This window comes from Watersipora subatra, chromosome 3, assembly GCF_963576615.1.
Source record: "Watersipora subatra chromosome 3, tzWatSuba1.1, whole genome shotgun sequence".
Classification (NCBI taxonomy): Eukaryota; Metazoa; Bryozoa; class Gymnolaemata; order Cheilostomatida; family Watersiporidae; genus Watersipora; species Watersipora subatra.
Window position 1 is genome coordinate 4685208 of NC_088710.1, and position 22436 is coordinate 4707643.

A 22436-nucleotide genomic window follows, 5' to 3' on the forward strand; every position below is an offset into this window, starting at 1 on the left:
GCGAATGCACTCATACTTGCATTGTTACTCTTACTGGATCAGACCAGAGGCTAGTATAAACCAACGAACCAAGTTTTTAGCTGTATCGTCACTCGAAATACTAAGGGATCAACTGGCATCTATGAACAGTAGGCAACTGTCTTATCTATCTACAAGGGTACCATCACTGGGCCTCTAGTGGCTGATAACCTGAGAGCACGTGAATTTAGAGATGATAGCTCAGAGGAGTTCAGTAGATACTGTGTTTGCATTATATTAGAGCATCGCTAATCTAATCCAACACAACTGATAGGAAAAATACTCAGCCAGAGCTATCTTTTACCCGTCATTTCAAGCTAGCAGAGGATAACAGCTTTCACTGTTTACTGTATTATGTCCCTTGTTCATATTGCTGCGTCCCAGTTTATGTATTTGAAATTAGACAAAAAATTGATTTTAGTACGACTAGTCGTGCTGACCAATGGAGCAAATGCGCATGGTTTCAACTAAACTTCCACAATGCTTAAATGAAGCAGTCCAATTCTATGCACTTCTATATATATATATTTCTGTAAGTCTGTTGTTTGTCGTCCTTCGGTATGTCCAACTATAGCTATTATTAGAGCAGCTGTAGCTGGACAATGCTGACGCAATGTCATGGAGTACCGGCATTAGAAGCCTAGTGCTTATTAGCAAGCTTCCTGGAATTTTCCATTGGCCATGTGCCAGGCTAATAGCAAGTTGCAAGCAACTTTCATTGCTTCTGATTGTTTATAAGTTGATTTTAATACCACTTTCCATTGGCAATGTGCCAGGCTAATAGCAAGTGGCAGGCAACTCTCATCGCTTCTCATTGTTTAAAAGCTGATTTTTAATACCCGGGCAACGCTGAGTAGTACAGCTAGTATGTATATAAATCAAAGGGTTTGTTGTATGTCCAGTTAGAACAATAAAACACGCACAAAAAAACACGCTTCGCACTAGAATTAAACTTGGAAACACCAGTTTTGCAGACAAACACGCTAACCATAATGACATGCGGCCACCTTGCCATAGACTATAGAATAATTGTGGACATACTTATTACACCTGCCAATCTTTATTGGTGTCTGGTTAACATACACACGCTTAATGCTTCATTTAGCATGCTTGAACTACTAAAAGAAAAACATGTGCCCAAACTTTCTCAAAATGATATAAATATACGTATATATAAAATAAAATCAATTAAACTTATAAGCACATACAAAAATAAACTAGCACTTTCATTTAAAAGAATGGTAACTGTTGCATATGTCGAGTGAAAATAAATTTTCTGTACAAAAACCTTGTTTATTCCCCGTGCAACGCCGAGCATTCAACTAGTCATTTGAAGACAAAACACCATGAAAATACTCAATACTAAGATGCAAAAGTAGTTAGAGTTTATGTAGTATGTTAACATAGTATGTTAATGTAGTATGTTAATGTAGTATGTTAATGTAGTATGTTAATGTAGTATGCAAATGTGGTATGTAAATGTAGTATGTAAATGTAGTATGTTAATGCAGTATGTTAGTGTAGTATGTTAATGTAGTATGTTAATGTAGTATGTTAATGTAGTATGTTAGTGTAGTATGTTAATGTAGTATGCTAATGTGGTATGTAAATGTAGTATGTAAATGTAGTATGTTAATGTAGTATGTTAATGTAGTATGCTAATGTAGTATGTTAATGTAGTATGTTAATGTAGTATGTTAATGTAGTATGTTAATGTAGTATGTTAGTTTGTACACGAGACTTTTTTTCCTTTTCAGTTTTATACTTTTTCCTCTGGCGCTTTCTGCCCGCTTTTTGACTAGCTTTCATTTCACTCTTACACCTTTTCTCTTAGCCGGCTTTGTAAAACTTTTTCAAACTGATCCGACTAGAAAGATCGAGCAATGCCGTTCTCGTAAGTGCACTCTTGTATACACGACCACCTGACAGCTGTATCGAGAACTGTCTCAAATGCTTGCATCTCAAGGCAAATATTTGCCCAAAATTTTCCACATATCTCAAATTTTCATACGTTAGGACACTTGTATGTCAAGGTATGACTGTACAGCGACTGGGTATACAATAACGAAGAGATCTATGCATGAACCTAAAAGCCAACATAAAAATGTTTCAACTTTCACATCTGATGCAGTTTAGAAGTTTCTTTAAAGTTCCTTTTATTTGTTACCCATAAGTCATTTGTTACCCATAAGTCATTTGTTACCCATAAGTCATTTCTTCTGTTTTCAGCCATAACACCGGCAAGGAAAGTGAAGCTATCGGACAATAGAATTTTACAAAAATGGAATCTTTACTATAATAAAAGTCGGGTCCGTCTGTTTGTCTGAAGCCAAAGTTAAGTTGGGATAAAAAATTGCTTCATATGGGATTTTAACTCGTAATATTCATCTTGCTAGCCAATCACTCCAACACCTGCGTTAATCAACCACCTTCAAGCATTCCTAAATAATTGTGCAGAGAGTTATTCTCTGTGCTTAATCGGCACACCTGATGATCTCTCACAGCACAATATACTACTAGGTACTAGCAGTATTAATAATTATGTCAATGAGCAAAATTTAAATTTAATAGACTCTGCTCATCCAAGGTCACCGGCCGTACTCGAATAAAAATATACTAACATTAACAACTTGTGACATCTTTCAATCTGGTTTCTTTCAATCTGCATATTTGGTTTAGCGCAAAAGGCGTTATGAAAATGTTGCGACATGATCATTTTAAAATTTGCAAACCTTGCACATCAACTACAAAGAAAAAAAATGTCTATGCGAACAATGCTTTCAGACAGAGATCTACTTTCCGAAAGTACATACTGCATTTCAACTAATGTGTTTAATGACAATTAGAATGCAACAAAATCATAGCTTGAACTAAGTATAATCTGAACTACATGTAAAACGCTCCAGGTAAAGTCGCATAAGAAAACATCTATGCCAACCATAAGACGATCATAAACAACTATTCGAATCAATGTAACTCTTTAGATAATTAAATCATTTCAGCATTTCATCTCTCTATTTATATTGTTGTTTTATGTTAGACTAAAGTCATTAGTGTGTAATTCACTAGAACAACGAACAAAAAAATTATGCATAAACAGCAAAATGTAGTGAAAACCAGAGTTGTCTTCTTTTACAATTTATAACACAACTCCAATCTTTCAGTTTAAAACTACAAAACCATCATTATTCAATGATTAGAATCGATTTCAGAACAAACATCGTTTTTAATCTGCCTGAATGAGTTGGTTTAGCAATGGCAACTTGAAGTTTAACTTTTTTAGTAGCTAATGGCACAACTGCATCAAATTCGATATACTGAGAAACCATCACTGATTAATTTCAGTCTTATGAGTTGACACAACCGAAGACTTTATTGGATCAGTAGCCTTATCTTCACATGGTCCAATATCTGTCATAGTTTAAAAACCATTGGAAATAAGAAAAAGTACATGATAGCCAATGAGAGCCATATGCTGATCTCCAGTACATTTACACTTGAGTGTCAGAGATCTTTATATGATTTGTATTACAGAAAGCATTGGGGGCAGTGTACTCTGCTGGTTCAAAAAAATTATAGTGAAATGGTCTTAGCTTCCTCCTATTGGCTTCAAAAGATTGTGTCACAGAAAGTGTTGGATTTAGCTCCAACATGTTGTACCATGATATGTGTTGGATATATTATACTGCGCTTTGTTAGCTTCAGCAAAGAAAAATGAGTTGTTTTCTGCTAACTACCATTGGCTCCAGCAGGTTATAATTGCGGAACATTGGGCTTTGCACATTATTGATTTCAGCATTGCATAACAAGCTGGTTACCGCAACCTCGTGTTGCCTGCAGCAAGTTATATGACAGGAAGCATTGAGTTCAGCGCATTCTGTTGGCTTCAGCAGGAAATAGAGCGATAGCAAAATAGCGAGCTTAGAAGTATGAGTTGGTCTTATTCTCCCACTGTAGAAAGTTTTATTAGACCTACCTGTAATAAAATTGCGTAAAAATTATGAAAAAGACTTTTTACCAGTAAGGCAAAGGGACAACTTCTTGTTAGATGTTGATGGCTCTGAAAAGGGCCGAGGAGAGGATGGCAGCATGGGCTAAAACTGTAGTAGCAAATCAATATGAGCTTATGTACCCAACGAGGTGACTCAAATTATGATGTGTTTTAACGGCTTACGGAGACTAAGGCGCTTGCTGGAATAAATACAGGCCAGAATACACCCGCTAAAAGAATTATAAGGCACTCGCTGTCCTGGACTTGCAAACATAAAATCCCACAAAGTAGAGAAAGAATGTTGATTTGATTGTTTGTTATTAACTCTCTTTTCTTATTAAATAATGTATTACAAAAATGTAGCCAAACTTTTATACCGTATATTTACCTGTAATTAAAGTTTGCCCTCTTCTTAAACAACTGTCATTTTGACCTAGAAGTTTCATCTACTCATAACCACTAATCATATGCCGAGTTTGCTTCTGCTCACTTATATTAACAGTTGTTTTTACGTTTGAGAGTTAGTCGGAATTTTGTTAGCACGGTGAGACATACTATGATAATATAACAAACTTATTCAAGTAAAACACATCTTCTTTAGTAATTTAGACAGCTTGGATCACAGGGTTACACTGGTATATACAGTCAGTCCGCTATTGGCTGTGACATATAGTCTGTATAATCGGCTCTTGCATGATTTGTGCTGGTTTATACATGTCTGTTATCGGCTGTGATAAAGAGAGTATGTATTGACGGCTCTTGTTGGAGTTGTGCTGGTATATAGTCTGCTATCGGCTGTGATATATTGAGTTTGTATAACCGGCTCTTGCTAGAGTTGCAGAGCAGTCTGCTATAGGTTGTGATACATAGATTCTGTATAAGCTCTTGCTGAGGTTGCGCTGGCATAAACACAGTCTGCTATCGGCTGTGATATAGAAAGTCTGAATTGTCAGCTCATACGATCATTAGACCAAAGTTTGTAGTTAATCAGAAGAGGCATTTTGGTAACTATAACCAAACATCAGTTTCTGCTCGGCCTAGTATCGGGTTGCCCTGATTTGATTTCAAACCAATAATTTGTCAACTTGCAAATTTTGAAAACTCAGAATCAACTCATTTCGTTTCAAAGATTTTGCAAAAATAATATACACTTCTCACTCTATATGGATAGAAATTAGCAAAATACTTTTACCCTGTCTATGTAGACAAGACTTGTAATAAAAAAGATTGGCAATAACTATGACACGGAGTTCCTACCATTGTCATCGCGGAACAGAGCTCTCGGGATGAAAATGGTGGGAAAAAAGGGCTTTCTATGGACCCAGCCTGTAGAATAATCATGCAGTTTGCTCAGACAAGTTGGCCATTGAAAAGAGATGTTCCTCTTTCAGCTGGAAGTTTCTACCAGTTTAAAGATGAGCTACATTGTATATGTGCAGGATGGGTTGCTGTCGTGGGGAAATTGATTAGTAATTCCCAAATCTATGAGAAAGGAGATGCTAAATCACGTTCATGAAGGTCACCAGGGATTGGTGAAGAGCTGCAGAAGGGCTAGAGAATGCATTTGGTAGCCTGCGATTAACCAGCACATACAGCAAATGGTAGAACATTGTGAGACCTGTCTGGAGCACCAGAGAATTAGCCATCAGCCTCTGAATCCGACGTATCTCCCCAAAAAGCGTTGGAGAGAAGTTGACTCAGACTTGTTCGAGTTTCTCGACAAACATGTTGTTCTTGTCGATCATTACTCTAGATGGATAAAAGTGTTTGAGGTTAAAGATATGACATTGTGCACAGTGATTGCCAAGATGAAAAATGCCTTTGCTAGGTTTGGGATTCTAGAGAAGGTTAGGAGTGATAATGGGGGGGGGGGGGTGCTACAATAGTGAAATGTTTAGTGACTTTGCAGCCCAATATGGGTTTCATTCCGTAACAAGTAACCCAAAGTACCCTGAAAGTTATGGTTTAGCTGAGAGGTTAGTTCAGACTGTAAAGAGTTTGTGGAAAAAGTCAGAGAAGTTTCACAAGTCATTGATGATATACAGAGCCACACCATTAAAAATTGGGTTTTCACCAGCAGAATTGCTGCTGGGTCGACGCATTTGTACGGGACTTCTTGTATATGCTCTAAAGGAGAAAGGCTCTTTCGAGTTTCGGGATTCTATGCTAAAAGATAGGCAGAAGAGAAATTTCAATGCTAAGGCGTTACCATCTCTAGAGGTTGCGGACAGAGTCTGGGTGAAGACTTTGTCCGCAAGGGTGAATTTTCAATTCAGCGTTTAAAGTAGTTGAATATTCTGTAAAATGTCGAATCGTAACACTACAAAAATACAAAACTCCAGACGATGAGGCTGAAAACCATGAAGTACATGTATAAAAAACTAATTCGTTAGACCAACAGGGTTTTTTACAGTACACCATATACTACAAAATAGTCACAGTATTTTGTTAATGTTGTGAAAAGGCGTTTGGTAGGCTTATCATAAAAGTCAGCCATTTTTATCTATAGAATCAATTGATATCATTGCAATTTACAATTAGTAAAACAGTCACAAGATTTTAGGAAACGATTCAACAACAACTAAATATTTGTATCCGCAAAGTAAACGTTTAATAAAATTCCCTAAAAAGGTTTAAGATTGTTGTGTTATTATTTAATAATTTTATTAAAACTTGTATATTATTTAAATATAATTATATTTTAATAACAACTTGTAACCAAAATCGAGTGCTTGCTCACGAATTAACTACTTTGCATCTAAATTGCGGTTGTGAGTCGCGTAAAAATTCCATTCATTGGGACCGCCTACTTGACAATCAGCGGTGGTTTACCTCAAACCGACCCCAACATCATTGATTCAGAGTCTAGCGTCGGTCAAACCAGTTCATCGTTCATCATGCGCATCCTACATTGAAAATAATAAAAGAAGTCATATTTACTTGCAGGTAATGTTGCATGTTCTCAAAAACTTACTGCTGTTATCTCACCGTCAAGACTTATCTTATTTCGGTAAGGTAATGCATGTATTTATAGAATTTCTCGAAGTGCTAACGCTGGTTGTCAGGCACTATCTTGTTGTAAAACGCAAATTTTGCAAAACTGCATGATGATATTACTCAGTAAACTTTATATTGACTAATAATAGCTTGCTTAGTTGATAGGCCAAGGCCTTACCGCACCATCATAAGACATTCTGGCTTTTAAATGTATTGCGAGTATTCTAATTTATTGACTGCGAATTTAACTAAGCAAATGCAGAGTTTTTTGTAATAGAGTTGTCTGGCAGTCGGTTTTTGTACAACTGAACACGTTGATACTGCTGATGCACTATTTAAACACAAACTTAGCATAGATAATTTCTTTGTAAGAACTGTACCAACAAAAAGCAATGCTACGGCTACAATATTACAGTGCTTGCACATATAAAAATACAAAATAGCATGTTTATGGCAAAGTATTCACTTCATTTGATCTGAAGTATTCACAGCAATCTATACCTGAACTGTAACATGAATATGGGTAAACAAGGAATCTCAGGTGTATTGAGTCTGTATGAGTTCGCCTAGAATGATGAAAAATATATCCAGTATTTGATTATCTGTTTGACATGCAATATTATGTACTTTCAAATACTCAAAAAGTGATAACCAAAGTCAAAAGACAGCATACATAAAACAGCTATTTGCAGTATTTTTAAGGTCCAATTTTTTAACAATGCTAACTGATTGCTAACATTTTTACATCTCAGACTCTAAAATTAATCTCCTACCAAAATTGCTCTTTCGCATTTTAAGAGAATATTTCTGAATTAATAGTATAATTTTAAAATTTGGTTTAAATCCTATACTATCTTGCGGACTACTAGTCTAGTCAGGTTTTAAAATAAACCGTTACTAGCCTTGCCTTGTACAGAAGTGCAGATGTCATACAAGTACTTAGCAGTTTTCTGTTAGAATGAAAATCACTTAAATTTTAATGAGTTTAGCAGGTGAAATGCTGCAGACTGGGATAAACAGATTATCTGATTTATCAACCAGACTCTCACGGTCAGCTATCACCGTATCAGAAAATCTTGTTTGCCGAAGTTCATCTCTTATCAGGAGCCATTGTATGTGTTAGCTCCAATTGTAGGTGCTGACGAGACATGGCTGACTCCAGCTTCCCTGTTTTTATCAACAGTCGACAATATATTGGTAAGTATTCCTTCAAATATATTTTGACTCTGGTGCTTTTTATATAAAGGTGTATTATTAAAAACACACACTCTGGGGAACTAGTAGCATGCAACATGCTTTGAACAATTGCAGCAGTAGCTATAGCAATTGCAGCAGCTATTATTTGTATATAGAAGCTGTCTCTGTGATATGCTACAAATTTTTTAATTGTTCAGGTCTGTTTACTAATTTGCACAACTCAATTCAACTTTGTTATTGAATGGTTCAAATAAACCAACTGGCAGCAGATAGGATTTAATGACTTGAAGAATTGCCAGATATGAAACAAATGGCAGCATATGTTTGAAAAATTAGCAATATTTGATCTGTGGCTTCATTAGCGATGATTTTATTTTATGTTCTTGTTGGGTCATCAGTGCTTTGATACATGATCAGATATGTTGTACAGTTAACCCTGGACAGCTGCCGGCTGACTACACACTCACTGACTACATACGAGACAATGCTCTACTCAAAGGAACCAAAATCATGTGCCGAGAGGGTGGCTGTGGCTTGTGTACTGTCACCATGCAGATTGGAGACGCAGCCCCTAAAGCAATAAACTCGGTAAAACATTTAAAATATTGACTTGGTTTTATCTATTTCTGAAAACACTTGCAGTTGAGATATTTACTGTAGATCCTTGAGCAAGTCAGCAAGAGTGAAGATGGCTGACCTACATACTAGCAGAAGTCAGTGAACAACTGATCAAATGCTTATAATAGTAATGCTGGTCAAAACTAAACAAGTTCAATAAATTTAGAGAAGTTTTACAATTTTTAAATAAATATTATAGTTTTAGTTCTTTACTAGTTTCATTTTGCATGAAAATACAATACTCTGTGAACTCTGTTAAACTCTATTAACTGTGTTAACTCTATTAACTCTGTTAACTTTGTTAAACTCTATTAAACTCTATTAACTCTGTTAACTTTGTTAAACTCTATTAACTCTGTTAAACTCTATTAACTCTGTTAAACTCTATTAACTCTGTTAAACTCTATTAACTCTGTTAATTATGTTAAACACTGCTAACTCTGTTAAACAAGCTCCTATTTGCTCTGTTAGTATTTTTGCTGAGGCTTTGAAATATTTTATGGCTTATCTCTTCTGACATGTAAAAATTTGTCGTTATTTTTGCTGTCTGCTAAAGCAGAGGTGTTTATCATTATTTTATTTAGTTTATTATTATTATGCGTCAAAGTTATGTGTATCTCAAGTTAATATCTACATATAGTTATATTATTTTTACATACATTGCAGACTCTAGTCTAGTTGGCTGATCTTCTTCCTTCTATATTAAGTTCCTTCTTGTTCCTCCTGTGACAATAATTCATCTTTATAGAGTTATCTTCTCTTAAAACACTTACCACACGCTTGCTGATTAATCAACCACCAGTTGACTTATAGAAAAAATTCTTTTCAAAAGTTGTAATCAGTTGAAACCTTGTTAATTGCATAATATTGGTTGTTGTGGTTGAACTCAGGCTACAAATTTTAGGCACACTCGTGTATTTTTTGTAGGGAGGTACTCAGTGGGCCAACCAAACCGGCTACACTTTATTCTATTACTTTGTTTTTAATGCATTGTACTTTTCTGCTGTCCCCAGTGTCTGGTGCCCATAAACATGTGCAGTGGCTGGAAGATAACAACCATAGAAGGTCTTGGCAGTGAAAAAACGGGATACCATGACATTCAAAAGACGTTGGCAGATAACAATGGGTCCCAGTGTGGCTACTGTAGTCCTGGGATGGTCATGGCTATGTATGGGTAGGTAGATATTTTGCATGTGTGTGGTTGCCATAGTCCAGAGAAGGCTATGTAGAGTGTGAAGGTAGGTGAACACTCTGTCAAAGAAAATGTCTCCTTTTTTCTGATATACTGTAGAAAAATGCAGCAAGCACCAAAAGAGCTGCCAGAAAAGTTGGAAGGAACATTTGATGGGAATATCTGTCGCTGCACTGGATATCGGCCTATTATGTATGCAATGCATCAGTGTGTGAAGGATATTGAGGTAGGAACCACAGGCTATCATTGACTCTATACTCCAGTACGTAACGGGTATTGTGGTAGAAACTTCAAGCTATCACGTACTCTATGAATTAGTGTGTGAAGGAAATTGAGGGGGAACCACAGGCTATCATGTACTCTAGGTATCAGTCTGTGACAGATATTGAGGTAGGAACTACAGGCTATCATGTACTCTAGGTATCAGTCTGTGACAGATATTGAGGTAGGAACTACAGGCTATTACGTACTCTATGAATTAGTGTGTGAAGGATATTGAGGTAGGAACTACAGGCTATCATTTACTCTAGGTATCAGTCTGTGACAGATATTGAGGTAGGAACTGCAGGCTATGGCATAGAATGCCTGACAGAGAGACGCTATGACACGCTGTAGTATTCTGTACTTTTAATTCAGCTCACTGATGTATTAAGCTCTCTCTCTTGTTCTCTCTACAAATAAATTACCAGCTGGCACTAGCCCTGTCAGCACTTCACATTGCTAACAGCGTGTGACATCACAGACTTATTTAGCAAGGATTTCAACCAATAATCGACGAACACTATTTTACAGAAGGACAACTCCACTCCTAAACTATAAGTCATCCTACTGAGGCTATACTTTTACTAGCATCACTTCTATGCCCGGCAGTGTCATTACTGTGTGTTGGCGATAACACCACATCACTCGTGACGTAATCTGACACAAATATCTAAATATAGTGTCATATTGGTTGACACTATATTTAATGCTGTTAGTTTATATGCTGCCTTGAGAGAGAAGGCCAGGGAATCTATTGCCTGGCGTATTGTCTCTCGTTATCTCTCGCTGACTCATATCTGTCTTTCTAGGTTAAACAATCCGTGTGTACACAGAGCAGAATTATTTGATTACTAAACCTTTATCAGCCCAAGTCTTATCTCGTGACATTTTTGATAATCCCTTTGTTACCCTAGATATTAGCCAGCCTAGACTGAGCTCCCTAATGTTTGATGGTTTGACAGAGATAATTGTAGTTTATAGTGAGTCATCGTATCTTGTAGGACATCGAGAAGTGCAAGGATTGCCCTAGTAAGCTAGTGGAGACTCAGAAATCTAGCTCTCACTGGACAGCGGCTGGAGGCTTGTCATGGCATAGCCCAATATCTTTGGCAGAGCTCAAGACAATCGTTGCCAAGGCTAGTTCTTTGTTTCTGTTTGGTTGCCTTCGATTGTGATCTACAGTTTGCTGCAAGACAAGCAGTTGACTACTTACTTTGAAAATGGTTTCACCAATAATAACATGAATAATAACAGCAATCATAGTAATTGGATAGTTTGTTGTAAATTACTGAGTGTTACTCGAAACACTGCTATGCTAATTCACAATAAGAACACAGGTAAGTGGAAACACTTCTATGAATACTTCTATGAATAAGTATAAATGTAAAATGTTGTGCAAATGGCTAACAAAGTTATGTAAGTTTGCTTAAAAAACAAAACTATTGAATCATTTTAGTCCAATAATGTCCAGCTTGTTGAACAGGCTGAACATATCTTGTTTGTGCACACAGCAGGTATTGGGTGCTACAAACTTATTTTGACAGACGGATGATTTCTAACTAAATATAGTCTTAACCTACAACTTAGTGCTGCTGCCTAGCCCGATATAACCAATGTGCTGCTTCAAGCAGCTCATTGGTTATATTGGTCCATTGTGCTTCCCAATATAACCAATGCGTTGTTACATTGAGCCAGCACATTGACCCTATATGTATTATGACAATGTTGGTCCAATACGCCAATAACCAATGTATTGGGCCAACATTGGTTATCAACATTATGACAATATCAAAACTTGACATTTGTAAAAGATCTTTTTAATCTACATAATTTTCCATAAATAAAAATTGCTTGATAACTAGAAAGAAGTTGGGCTATGGAGTCGGCTGTCCTTGAGCAACAAGGCTCATTAGCTTATATTAACAATGAGTTAACCTTGTGATGGGAGTTGTCCTCACTTGTTTCTTCAACCATATCAAATGTTCATTCATTTTCATCACATATCAGTGTAATCTCAGACAAGTAAGGTTGTGAATTTCCTTCTTTCTAAAGAGTTGGAGTTATCTTACTCTGAAACAAACCAGTGGCAGTATTGGGCACTGGAAGCTGTAGAACCAAAGGACATGGCTGCTGCTACTCTCTAAGTTTTTGTTTCCTGCTTTCTAAGTGCATAGTTGTAGACTGGTAAGGAATGATACCCTGTCTAAATTCATGTTAGAATCAAACCCTACTCTGTTATAAAGTTAGGCTATAATGTACAGAATAGCAACAGACATCACTGATCAAGTCTTACATTCTGTTGCTAGACGCATTAATAGAGGCTCTACTGTGATTATTGTAGCTGACAGCAGTAAATTACTACTTGGCAGCAGGCCACACTGGTGTTGGGGTGTACAAACAAGATGGACCATTTGCTGAATGCATAGACATCAATGGAGTTTCTGAGTTGACTGCTATAAAACATGTAGGTATTATCTGTGTTTATGGCCATGTACGCATTATATTGTAATGTACTCGTGTCTCACATGCTGTGTGTATGGTTTAGGATACCAACTCACTAGATGTTGGAGCAGCTGTGACACTGACTCAACTCATGAGCACATTTGAGGAGTTGTCTTCTACCCCTGGCTTTGAATACCTCAAGGATGCAGCTCAATATATTGGTCATATGGCCAATGTTCAGATACGTAATGTATGTGGCTATTCATGTACTAATCTGTGACTTGTTTATGTGATTATGTCTTTGGATATATCAATCTTTGACTTCTCTCCATTACGATGTCTATAGATATATTCATCTTTGACCTATTTCTGTTACGATGTCTATGGATGTTTTGATTAATCTCTGACTTGTCTCTGTTACGATGTTTATGATGTATTAACCTCTAATTTGTGTCTGTCATTATATACTTTAGCTGGGAAGTTGGGCAGGAAATCTGATGATGAAGCAGAAACACCATGGATTTGCGTCTGATGTATTTATCCTCCTCGAGTGTGTTGGAGCCAGTCTGAATGTGTGTGAGTATTTACCTTCTTCAGGTGTCTTGGATTCAGTCTGAGTGAGTACTTATCTTCCTGAGGTGCATCAGTACCCTCCTTCAAATCTCCAGCATTTTCAAATAGTTTGAGCCACTCTTTTCTGCTGGTATTCTTATATGGTATGATACTATATATCTATATATATCTAGTTCTTATATGGTATACATATATTCTATATGATACTTTGCCTTGGTGAGTCTAGCCTATAAACTTAACAACGACAAGAGGAAACCTCTCTTAGTCCACAAGTTAAAGCACAGGCTGAGTATAGTAGCAAAATAACTTAATAGAGATAAATAAAAACAACGTAATAGTAAAGGTAAGATAAATGTGAAAACAAAACTAATTCAAATCATATATTTTTATCGGACTCATAAGTATAGCTAGATGACCCTAACCTTTTAAAGTCGAAGTTAAAAAGAACATAATTTTTAAAGATCTGTTAAACTTGGAACAATTCTAGTTAAAGTACCAGTATGTTCTAAAGAAGAAAGAATAAAGAAAATGCAGATTTCAACGGAACATTGTCATAGCGAAAATGTTCACTTAAAAATAATTGAGTGCAAAGTGTTAAAGAGTTGTCACCTCTCATTGTTTTGAATAGTGTAACATTGAAGAGTTTGTTAATTGGCTAAATGAGTTATTTTTTGCTACTCGGCATGCATAGTCGTATAGTTTAAGCATAGCTGAGTTAACTAGCTCCGACTCGAAATAGATGCCTAATAACATCTAGCGTCTTCGATTTTAGAAGCCAGAGATCTAGCACAATGACTGATACTGCAGACACCATGTCCTTTGCCAAAGTGTTTCATTATGCCGTTACACGCTCACATATCAACTAACACGCAATGGTTTGCTGTTATATACAGGTGATTGTGTGAATGATTCGGTGGTAGTTTGTACACCAGCGGAGCTGCTTGACCTTGACATGAAAGGGAAGGTCATTCAGAGCATGAGTCTTTCTGTCAAACCCGGATGGTCATTGCGGTGCTATAAGGTTACGTCTACATACAGGGTGGGTTGTCACACCTTCTTTTATATTCTTGCAGTTCATCCTTGTGTACTTTGAGTAAAACATTTTATTTATATGATTTTGTCTAAATACTTGAATGAAGCGAACAGTGGCCATCGTTCTATTCCATGGCCAGCCATGCAATAATAATTAGTCATACACTACCTGTCTCTGGTAATGAGAACACATGCTGTGACATTATTAATTGTTGTATCCTCCTGTAAATAAGTCCTGTTGTGCTTTCATTTCACACAGGATGTATTATTATAATAACAATGATAACAATAATAATAGTAATGATAATAATAACGCTGTAAGTTGATGTAGCTGCCGCCACTAGGCTCTTCTAATGAAACTTAGTACTTACTGCTGGAGACTACATGTAATGACTAACATTTTACTGCTTTTGATACAAAAATGTAAAATCTACAGATTTTTGTGTTATTGTCTCAAATTATGGTACAACCAATACATTTTTTAAAGAGCGTCGTTACCATTTGGGGACTCAACATGGTTGACTAAAGCATGTGTCTCATGGCTTCAGGGGCTCTGCTAATATTTTAGCAGAGCTCAGCATGCTACAAACACTGCGCAAAGTGTTTTTGAATTGCGCTTGCCATACATTTTTGCTATAAGTTTGTACGAATGTTGTGTAATAATACCAAAATCAAGTATTATTTTTTAAAATATGTTTTGTTTTACTGATAGTTTAAATGGAAGCAGTTGCTCAGAATGGTTCTCCATCATCTACAGTCAATGATAATCGTATTAAATTTAGCGCCGTCTCTTATTAAATTGTTAGTGCTGATAGTTGACTGTGGCCTACTTGCCTCAGTATCAAACCTGACTTGATTTTAGTATACAATCGGCTAAACTATCATTCAGGATGCAATAGTCTGCATGTAAGCGATTTGCTGCGGTATACTGTACATCCTTCATATAGTTTTACATGGAATGTTATATTAGTTCTATGACCTTGTTTATGTAGAATGCCCATTCGCTGCTCAGTCTTGCTTTCTTCGTCAAATATGATGATTCAAAGGTCGTGTCAGAAAAACCAAGTCTTGTCTACGCTGGTGTGAGTGACAAATTTGTGAGTATTATTTGCTGTTTTAACGCATTCATAATATGGTATAAGTGCAGGTTATTTAACCTTTGGATGCCTTCGATACCATCAGGTAGTAACAATTTGTATATGCTGGCGTGAGCGTCAAATTTGTGAAGACTTTTTTGGTACTTGAATTTTTTTTCAAAGGAATGTGAGGAACTATTTGTAGATTGTTTTGTTTTGGTATAAATGTTTTAAATTATTTCTGCTTTTGGTAAACAAATTCCTTTTGCTGATTTCATTACTTACTGTGTTCATTGCTTACTTCATATCGTGTTACACACTTCTTAGATACATGCTGCTGATGTGGAAAACCTACTGCTAAACAAGAACTTGTTTGATAATGCCACTCTTCAAGGTGAGAACACTCACCGACGTTTATTCTTTTATAGCAGATCTCTATGGATGGTCTCATATATGTACATATACGTTGTATGGTCTCACATATGTACATATACGTTGTGTGGTCGACTGGTCTCACATATGTACATATATGTTGTAGAATGCATGACTGCATTAGAAAAGGTGGACTGTCAAGATGATCCGCAGTTTTCTTCAGTGGAGTTTAGAAAGTCTGCTCTGAAAAGCGTCTTTTATAAGGTACTAAGTCATTAAGTTAGGTATTTATAAGGTACTAAGTCATTAAGTTTGGTATTTATAAGGTACTAAGTCATTAAGTTAGGTATTTATAAAGTACTAAGTCATTAAGTAAGGTATTTATAAAGTACCAAGTCATTAAGCTAGGTATTTATAAGGTACTAAGTCATTCAGTCTCGGCGATGCTTGGGTCTTCTTTCATGTTCAATGCAAGTTGTTTCACAACAAAAATTCACAAATGCAGTCATTGAGGATAATTGTCCTTGGTGCACGCGAAGGTGGATTCTTGAGTTGCTAATTAGAAAGGTTGTGGCACATTTTTACGGAAAAGGAAAGTTTTAAGATTGCTAATTGAGCCTGGGATTACTTGAAGTGGGTCTGATTTTAAATAAGCCATAGTGAGTCTGCTTGCGCGACTCTTCAGTCACGTAAAAATTTGTTAACATCACGGAACATGTTATGATCCTATAGATTATTCTTCAACTTTGGAATCTGAGTGGTGCAAGTGGTAGAGTGTCAGCCTACCGACCAGAAGGTTATAAATTTGTGACTTGCACAGAGCAAAACTTTATGAAGTACTTTAGTTGCTGCCTATATTTGTTCTTTGGCGCAACAGTTTCAAGATCATAAGACCAGAGGTTTTTAACATAATAGAAATAGACTGATAATTGGAACTTTACACAAAGTATTTTCTAGGTAATCACTACTTCCTTCTCCATCACTTATTCTGGAATATTCTTTAGGCTGTACTGAGCATTGGTGGTTCTCATTGCTCACCAGAAGTAATGTCGGGAGGAGAACTTCTGGCCAGACCAGATATATCTACAGGTCACCAGGAGTTCCCAACCGATCCATCACAATATCCAATGACTCAACCAGTTCCTAAACTGGATGCTCGCAAGCAGACCTCTGGTGAAGCTCAGTATGCTGGAGATCTTCCACACATGGCAGGACAACTTCACGCTGCTTTTGCCAAAACTACTGTAGCCTCTGCTACTATTGACAGTATTGATGTATCGGATGCTCTGAAGATGCCCGGTGTGGTGAGGTAAGAGGGATGGGCCTGAGCATTTAGAAGCTGTTATGGTAAATTATCTTTGATATTCTGTTTTGAAATAGAAAGGTACTAAACTAAAAAGAATGGACAACACTGACAAAATTTTGTATTGTTTTTACAGCAATGTTCAATCTCTCCTACTCAACAGCTAATATGAAGATTTGCCTTTTTTTACAAAAAAAATGTTAAAAATTGATTCATTGTGATTGCTTGTAAATGCTTTGTCTTATTGTTCTTAGTTTTGTTGTTATACATGACTAAACCATCAACTGCTGACTCTACACTTTACACTCTAGTCTGTTAGCTGTACCTGAGTCTGAGTCTGTAGAATTTACGTTGTATGCTGTATGTTGTACACTGTTGACTGCACATTAGACACTGTTGAATGTCTGCTGTACATCGAACAAAGTATCGTTTGTAGTTTCCATTACTGTGGCCTGCCAATGTTATCATTTTTTTGGTATGAGGCTTTGGTCACTTAACTTAGCCATTCTTTTTTTTTCTTTATTCAAATTTGAAACATCTGTATTTGTGTAAATACTGGTAGTTGTATCCTTACTGCTAGAAACAGAGCTACCCAGTTTGATTGCTATATGTACTGTTATACCTTGCAGTGTGCTCACCAGCAAGGACATCCCAGGGGTTAACCGCATCCGTAATGAGGAGATCTTTTTGTGCGAGAAAGAAGTATTCTACTATGGTCAGCCTGTAGCTATAGTAGTTGCAGGTAAATTTAATGCTCTGTGATTGGTTTCTGCTAATAAGTACTGCATGTAATTGGTCAAAAATAGTAAAGAACTTCGGTGATTGAATAAGGATTATTAACTGGGTTTATTACTCGCAGATGATTAGTTCATTTGAAATGGCTGTGACATTAACTACTTAGGAAGTTCAATTATTTGGTAATGTTCACAGACTATGTTACTGCTAGTGTGTTGCTCACGCGGTGATTTGAAAATTTGAGCAAATGAACTGCACATGTATAATTGGTTGTTACTAGGACATGGGTTGCTGTTAGTAATATGATACTTCTTGGATTGTGATTGGCTCAGAGGTAACAATTATTCGCTAATGAATATTTGATAGAAACGGAAGCTGAGGCAATGGCTGCCAGAGGCAGGGTCAAAGTTCAGTACTCTGGCCAGAAGACTCCAATACTCTCTATTGACCAGGCTATCAAAGCTAATTCATTCCACCCAGATCCATCAAATAATATTCTTACCAAGGGAAACACACAAGGTACTTCATATGCTATGATTTGATGACGGTAGAACTTGTGATATTATGTTAGCGTAGAAGTATCCATGTACGCACAAAAAATTATAACGGACAACGTAATTGTACGTAAGTCCATATTTAGGAGTGGCAAATGAGAATAGATAATGCGCAGAACAATTCTAGCTGCAGGGCAGCAGTTGGTCAGCAGTTGGTCAGCAGTTGGTCAGCAGTTGGTAAGTAGCTGGTGGATATGGAGCAATCCTTGAAGATGGAGTAGGATGTCTGCAGAGGCTGTGCATATATTTTTTAAACAGCCATGTTGCACAACGGTAGCTCTACGACCTTGATTGGACATGTCTAAGTCTAGTGGTAAGGGAACCTCGACGACTGGAGCCATGCCCAGTTGCAGAGAGCAATTTAAAGTCAGATAGCATTCCTATCATCACCAGCAGTGACCTTTTCTGGGACTTTAACCCCAACCAGTTGTTTACAGGTCAGGTGTTCTAGACTGTTCTAGACTGTTCTAGACTGTTCTAGACCACTAGACCATGGTTGCTGTGGTGGGTCAGTGACTAGCCAACAGTTGGTCAGCTGTAATTCAGTAATTGGTCAAAATATGACCAGTGGTTGGTCAGCTGTTAGTCAGTGATTGGTCACAAGGTGACCAGTGGTTGGTCAGCTGTTAGTCAGTGATTGGTCAAAGGATGACCAGTGGTTGGTCAGCAGTTAGTCAGTGATTGGTCAAAGGATGACCAGTGGTTGGTCAGCAGTTGGTCAGCTGTTATTCAGTGATTGGTCAAATGATGGCCAGTGGTTGGTCAGCTATTATTCAGTGATTGGTCAAATGATGACCAGTGATTGATCATCAGTTGGTCAGTGGTTAGTCAGTGATTGATCAAAGGATCATCAGTGGATGGTCAGTGGTTAGTCAACAGTCTACCATCACCCAGTCTTACTAGTAGATAAAATGTATTTATATTATTGAGCAGACTATTTCAGCTACATTTTACCACAGCTAAGGTGTCTTGTTCTTCTGATCGAAACCCTAAAATTCTCTCATTCCACATCTGGGTGCAGTAGCAAACAGCAAATGAGACTTATGAAGAGCCAGTTGAGAATATCAATAGACTAGTTGTTGGTCTATAAACTAATATAGTATGTATGTTGAAAGGTTTTAGGTTGCTGATACGGTTACAAAGCTGAGCAGCATTTATATTTTGCAGCGTTTTATATTGCGTAAATTGTCTGAATTTTCATATATTTTTCCTAAATTCAATTCATTAAAATACATTAAGACTATGACCAGCCTTTGAGCAGAGTGTGCCAGTTAGGACATTGTTCAACTGCTAATATTGTACTGTGCTAAAGATATGAACCAAAGTAACAATTTGTTTTAGAGGCAATGAAGAACTCTGATATGGTAATATCTGGTAAGATAGAGACAGGTGAGCAGTACCCAATGCACCTAGAGTCTCAAACATGTCTCACTGACCCGAAAGAAGGCTTCTATATCCTCCACGCTGCCACTCAGGTGATGGGGGCCATGCAGACTGGCGTGGCAGCCCTGCTTGGCATCAAAAAGAATGAGTATGCTATGAATAAACTTCTTTGGTGAACTTAGCCTAACCTTTGGTTGCTGCCAGCCGTGCTGACTTACAACTGACTATATTTTTATTTCTATCATGTCTGCTCTGTATATAAATAAAGACTTGCCTAAAATGGGAAAGGCATCCTAATGGTGAGCTAGAAACTATCGCAAATTGGAGTTATCTGCTCACAACATGTAGAAATAGCTTTAGAGTACTGTAGATAACAGCCTGTTTATATGAAGGATTGTTCAATTGGCTAATTGTAATCAATCGTTTGTGAACTGTTTGCAGTATAACTTGAATATTTACATTCTAGTTATAGTAGGTAAATATTATACACTACCTACTATAACTATAATATAAAACTATACTATAATATAAAGTTTTTTAATTAACGCATTTAGTAAATGATAAAACTTTACTAAATGGGCTAATTAAAGAAGCGCATTCAGTAAATTTTTAGCATTTACTGTATGCTTTCTTTTAATTAGCATTACCTTACATATTTGGTCAATTTTCTTTAATGTATTTAATCTACGAAAGTTAATAATGTAGGTATGAGTAATGCTTTTATCAGAGCGCTTGTAAGATGAATCGTGTGTTTTGTCATGAATTTACGGAGTCAATTTTAGAGAAACTGCTGTACAACCTCTGCATTATCACTCAGCTGAAAGTGTACAACTGAAAGTGTACAGATTAGCTTGTATAGCTGATGGTGTAGACCTGAGAATGTACAGCTCTGAATGTATTACTCAATGTATATCTGAGACTAAATAGCTGTGAGTGTACAGCTGATGCTTATACATAGGTCAGCCTATGTGAACCTGCTGCCAATAATACTTGTAGTCTGGTACTACCTGTATATGGTTCAGGCTGACGGTGAATAAACTGTCAACCTCCATACAAATGGGAAGGGGAACTGGACACCCCTACAGATCAAAATATAACATCTGGAAAAGCACTATACCAGTGATGCACTGTGTCAGCATTTAGAGGGCAAAGATAACAAGCCTATCCATTGCCCAGCCACTGCAACAGGATGAAAATGCATGTCTCAACCTGTTCTTGCCATTTCCTTTCTGTCAAGAAAGTGGCTCTTGTCCAGCGAAAGTCAGAAATCACTTAAACATTTGCAGCTGATACTAATAATTTGTAAGAGCAGACAACTATCTTGGTTTATGTTTGTCTGTGAAGGGTGGAAGTCAGAGTTAGACGTGTAGGAGGTGGATTTGGAGCCAAGCAGGCAAGGTCATCATTTTCTGGTTATGCTACAGCATTGGCTGCTTACCACATTCAGCGGCCTGTGAGAATGCATCTAACGATAGAGGACAACATGGAGATGCTTGGCAGAAGAAATCCTTTGCGAATTGATTATCAGGTACATTTATGTGTAAACATTGTGGAAGCAACTCTTGATGTGTCATGGCCTCACACGGCTCTGACTCACAGCTTCTGAGTACATTGTTGTCTTTACGTTGTCCATCATGTTACTTGAGCTCTCACATCACAGATTATTAGTTTCAAAGCTAAAAGCTCATTGGTGTGGACTAAAGTATGTGGCCAGGAATAAGTCTTTTGGGACAGTTCTTTGGTACTTGAAGAGTAGGTAAGAGTAACTACAGTAAGTAGCGGTATACTGTTACTAGTAAGTGTCTCTGATAGAACATCAGGTAGCAAATAAAATCTAATTACATATATGAATTGACTCTTTGTGTAATTCACATGTTTTGTTAGACATTATTGTTGTTTTTATGTTAAAATACAGGTTGGAGTGAGGAAGAGAGATATGAAGCTCTTAGCTGTGATCAGTAACTTGTACGAGAACTGTGGGTTCTATACAACGGAGGCTATGGGCAGCTATTGTTTTCACTATGTGGACAGCGGTAAGTGTCTATAGACACCGCTGGATGAAAGCCGGTACACATTTGGTTTGTTTCCGTTTGTGAATACAAGATCTAAATAATTTGATATATTTTAACATTGTTCATGGAACATTCATTTTTTGTAAATTACAAGAACAGCTGTTAGTAAAAAAAAATGATAGCAGCAGAAGGGCGTACATCACAACTAGAACTTCACGATTTCTACAAATCACCGGACGATTCGACATTGCAAATTTGCAATATTGAACCGTATCGGGATGTTTTTATTACAATTATTAAGAAAAAAGATTTAACAAATTTTTTCAAGATTTGTTTATATATTTTAACTTAGAAGGAAACTGTTTTATGTTCATTATAATTAAAAAACATTTCATAAATGCCCATGTGCGAAGAAAGCCTTGAAATGAGCATATTATAAGACTAGGAGGCACATGCGTTCCATAGTTCGAAGATGGCTTGCATCCAAGATCGGCAGGTATGAGATAGATTGCCACTACATGATTACCATATATCATTTATAGGATTAGTGATATCTCTTTAAATGGTGGCGATTTTCAAATCATCTATCTTCAAGATTGCCACCAAACAATTAAATCACCATGTCACCAGCACTTGAGCATAGACACAATGACCAGGACATTAGTTAGGACATCATTTGA

At 36.9% G+C, this 22436-nt stretch overlaps 1 protein-coding gene across 2 annotated transcripts in view; it reads left to right on the forward strand.

The window, feature by feature from the left end:
- The first annotated feature begins 6879 nt into the window (after positions 1-6879).
- LOC137389929 (xanthine dehydrogenase-like) overlaps positions 6880-22436 on the forward strand; it is a 29640-nt gene continuing 14083 nt past the window's right edge. Inside the window, exons 1-19 of one of the 2 annotated variants that reach the window (XM_068076118.1) lie at positions 6880-6955; positions 8142-8203; positions 8634-8791; positions 9835-9995; positions 10113-10239; positions 11276-11410; positions 12616-12738; positions 12820-12966; positions 13190-13292; positions 14183-14328; positions 15314-15418; positions 15725-15791; positions 15936-16033; positions 16774-17078; positions 17702-17814; positions 18174-18326; positions 19703-19892; positions 21089-21272; positions 21660-21777. In XM_068076118.1, coding sequence (XP_067932219.1) covers positions 8155-8203; positions 8634-8791; positions 9835-9995; positions 10113-10239; positions 11276-11410; positions 12616-12738; positions 12820-12966; positions 13190-13292; positions 14183-14328; positions 15314-15418; positions 15725-15791; positions 15936-16033; positions 16774-17078; positions 17702-17814; positions 18174-18326; positions 19703-19892; positions 21089-21272; positions 21660-21777 — 2482 coding nt within the window. In that variant the 5' untranslated portion in view covers positions 6880-6955; positions 8142-8154. Of the gene's footprint in view, positions 7020-8141; positions 8204-8633; positions 8792-9834; positions 9996-10112; positions 10240-11275; positions 11411-12615; positions 12739-12819; positions 12967-13189; positions 13293-14182; positions 14329-15313; positions 15419-15724; positions 15792-15935; positions 16034-16773; positions 17079-17701; positions 17815-18173; positions 18327-19702; positions 19893-21088; positions 21273-21659; positions 21778-22436 lie in introns of both variants that reach the window. The other variant, XM_068076119.1, reaches the window with a different exon arrangement.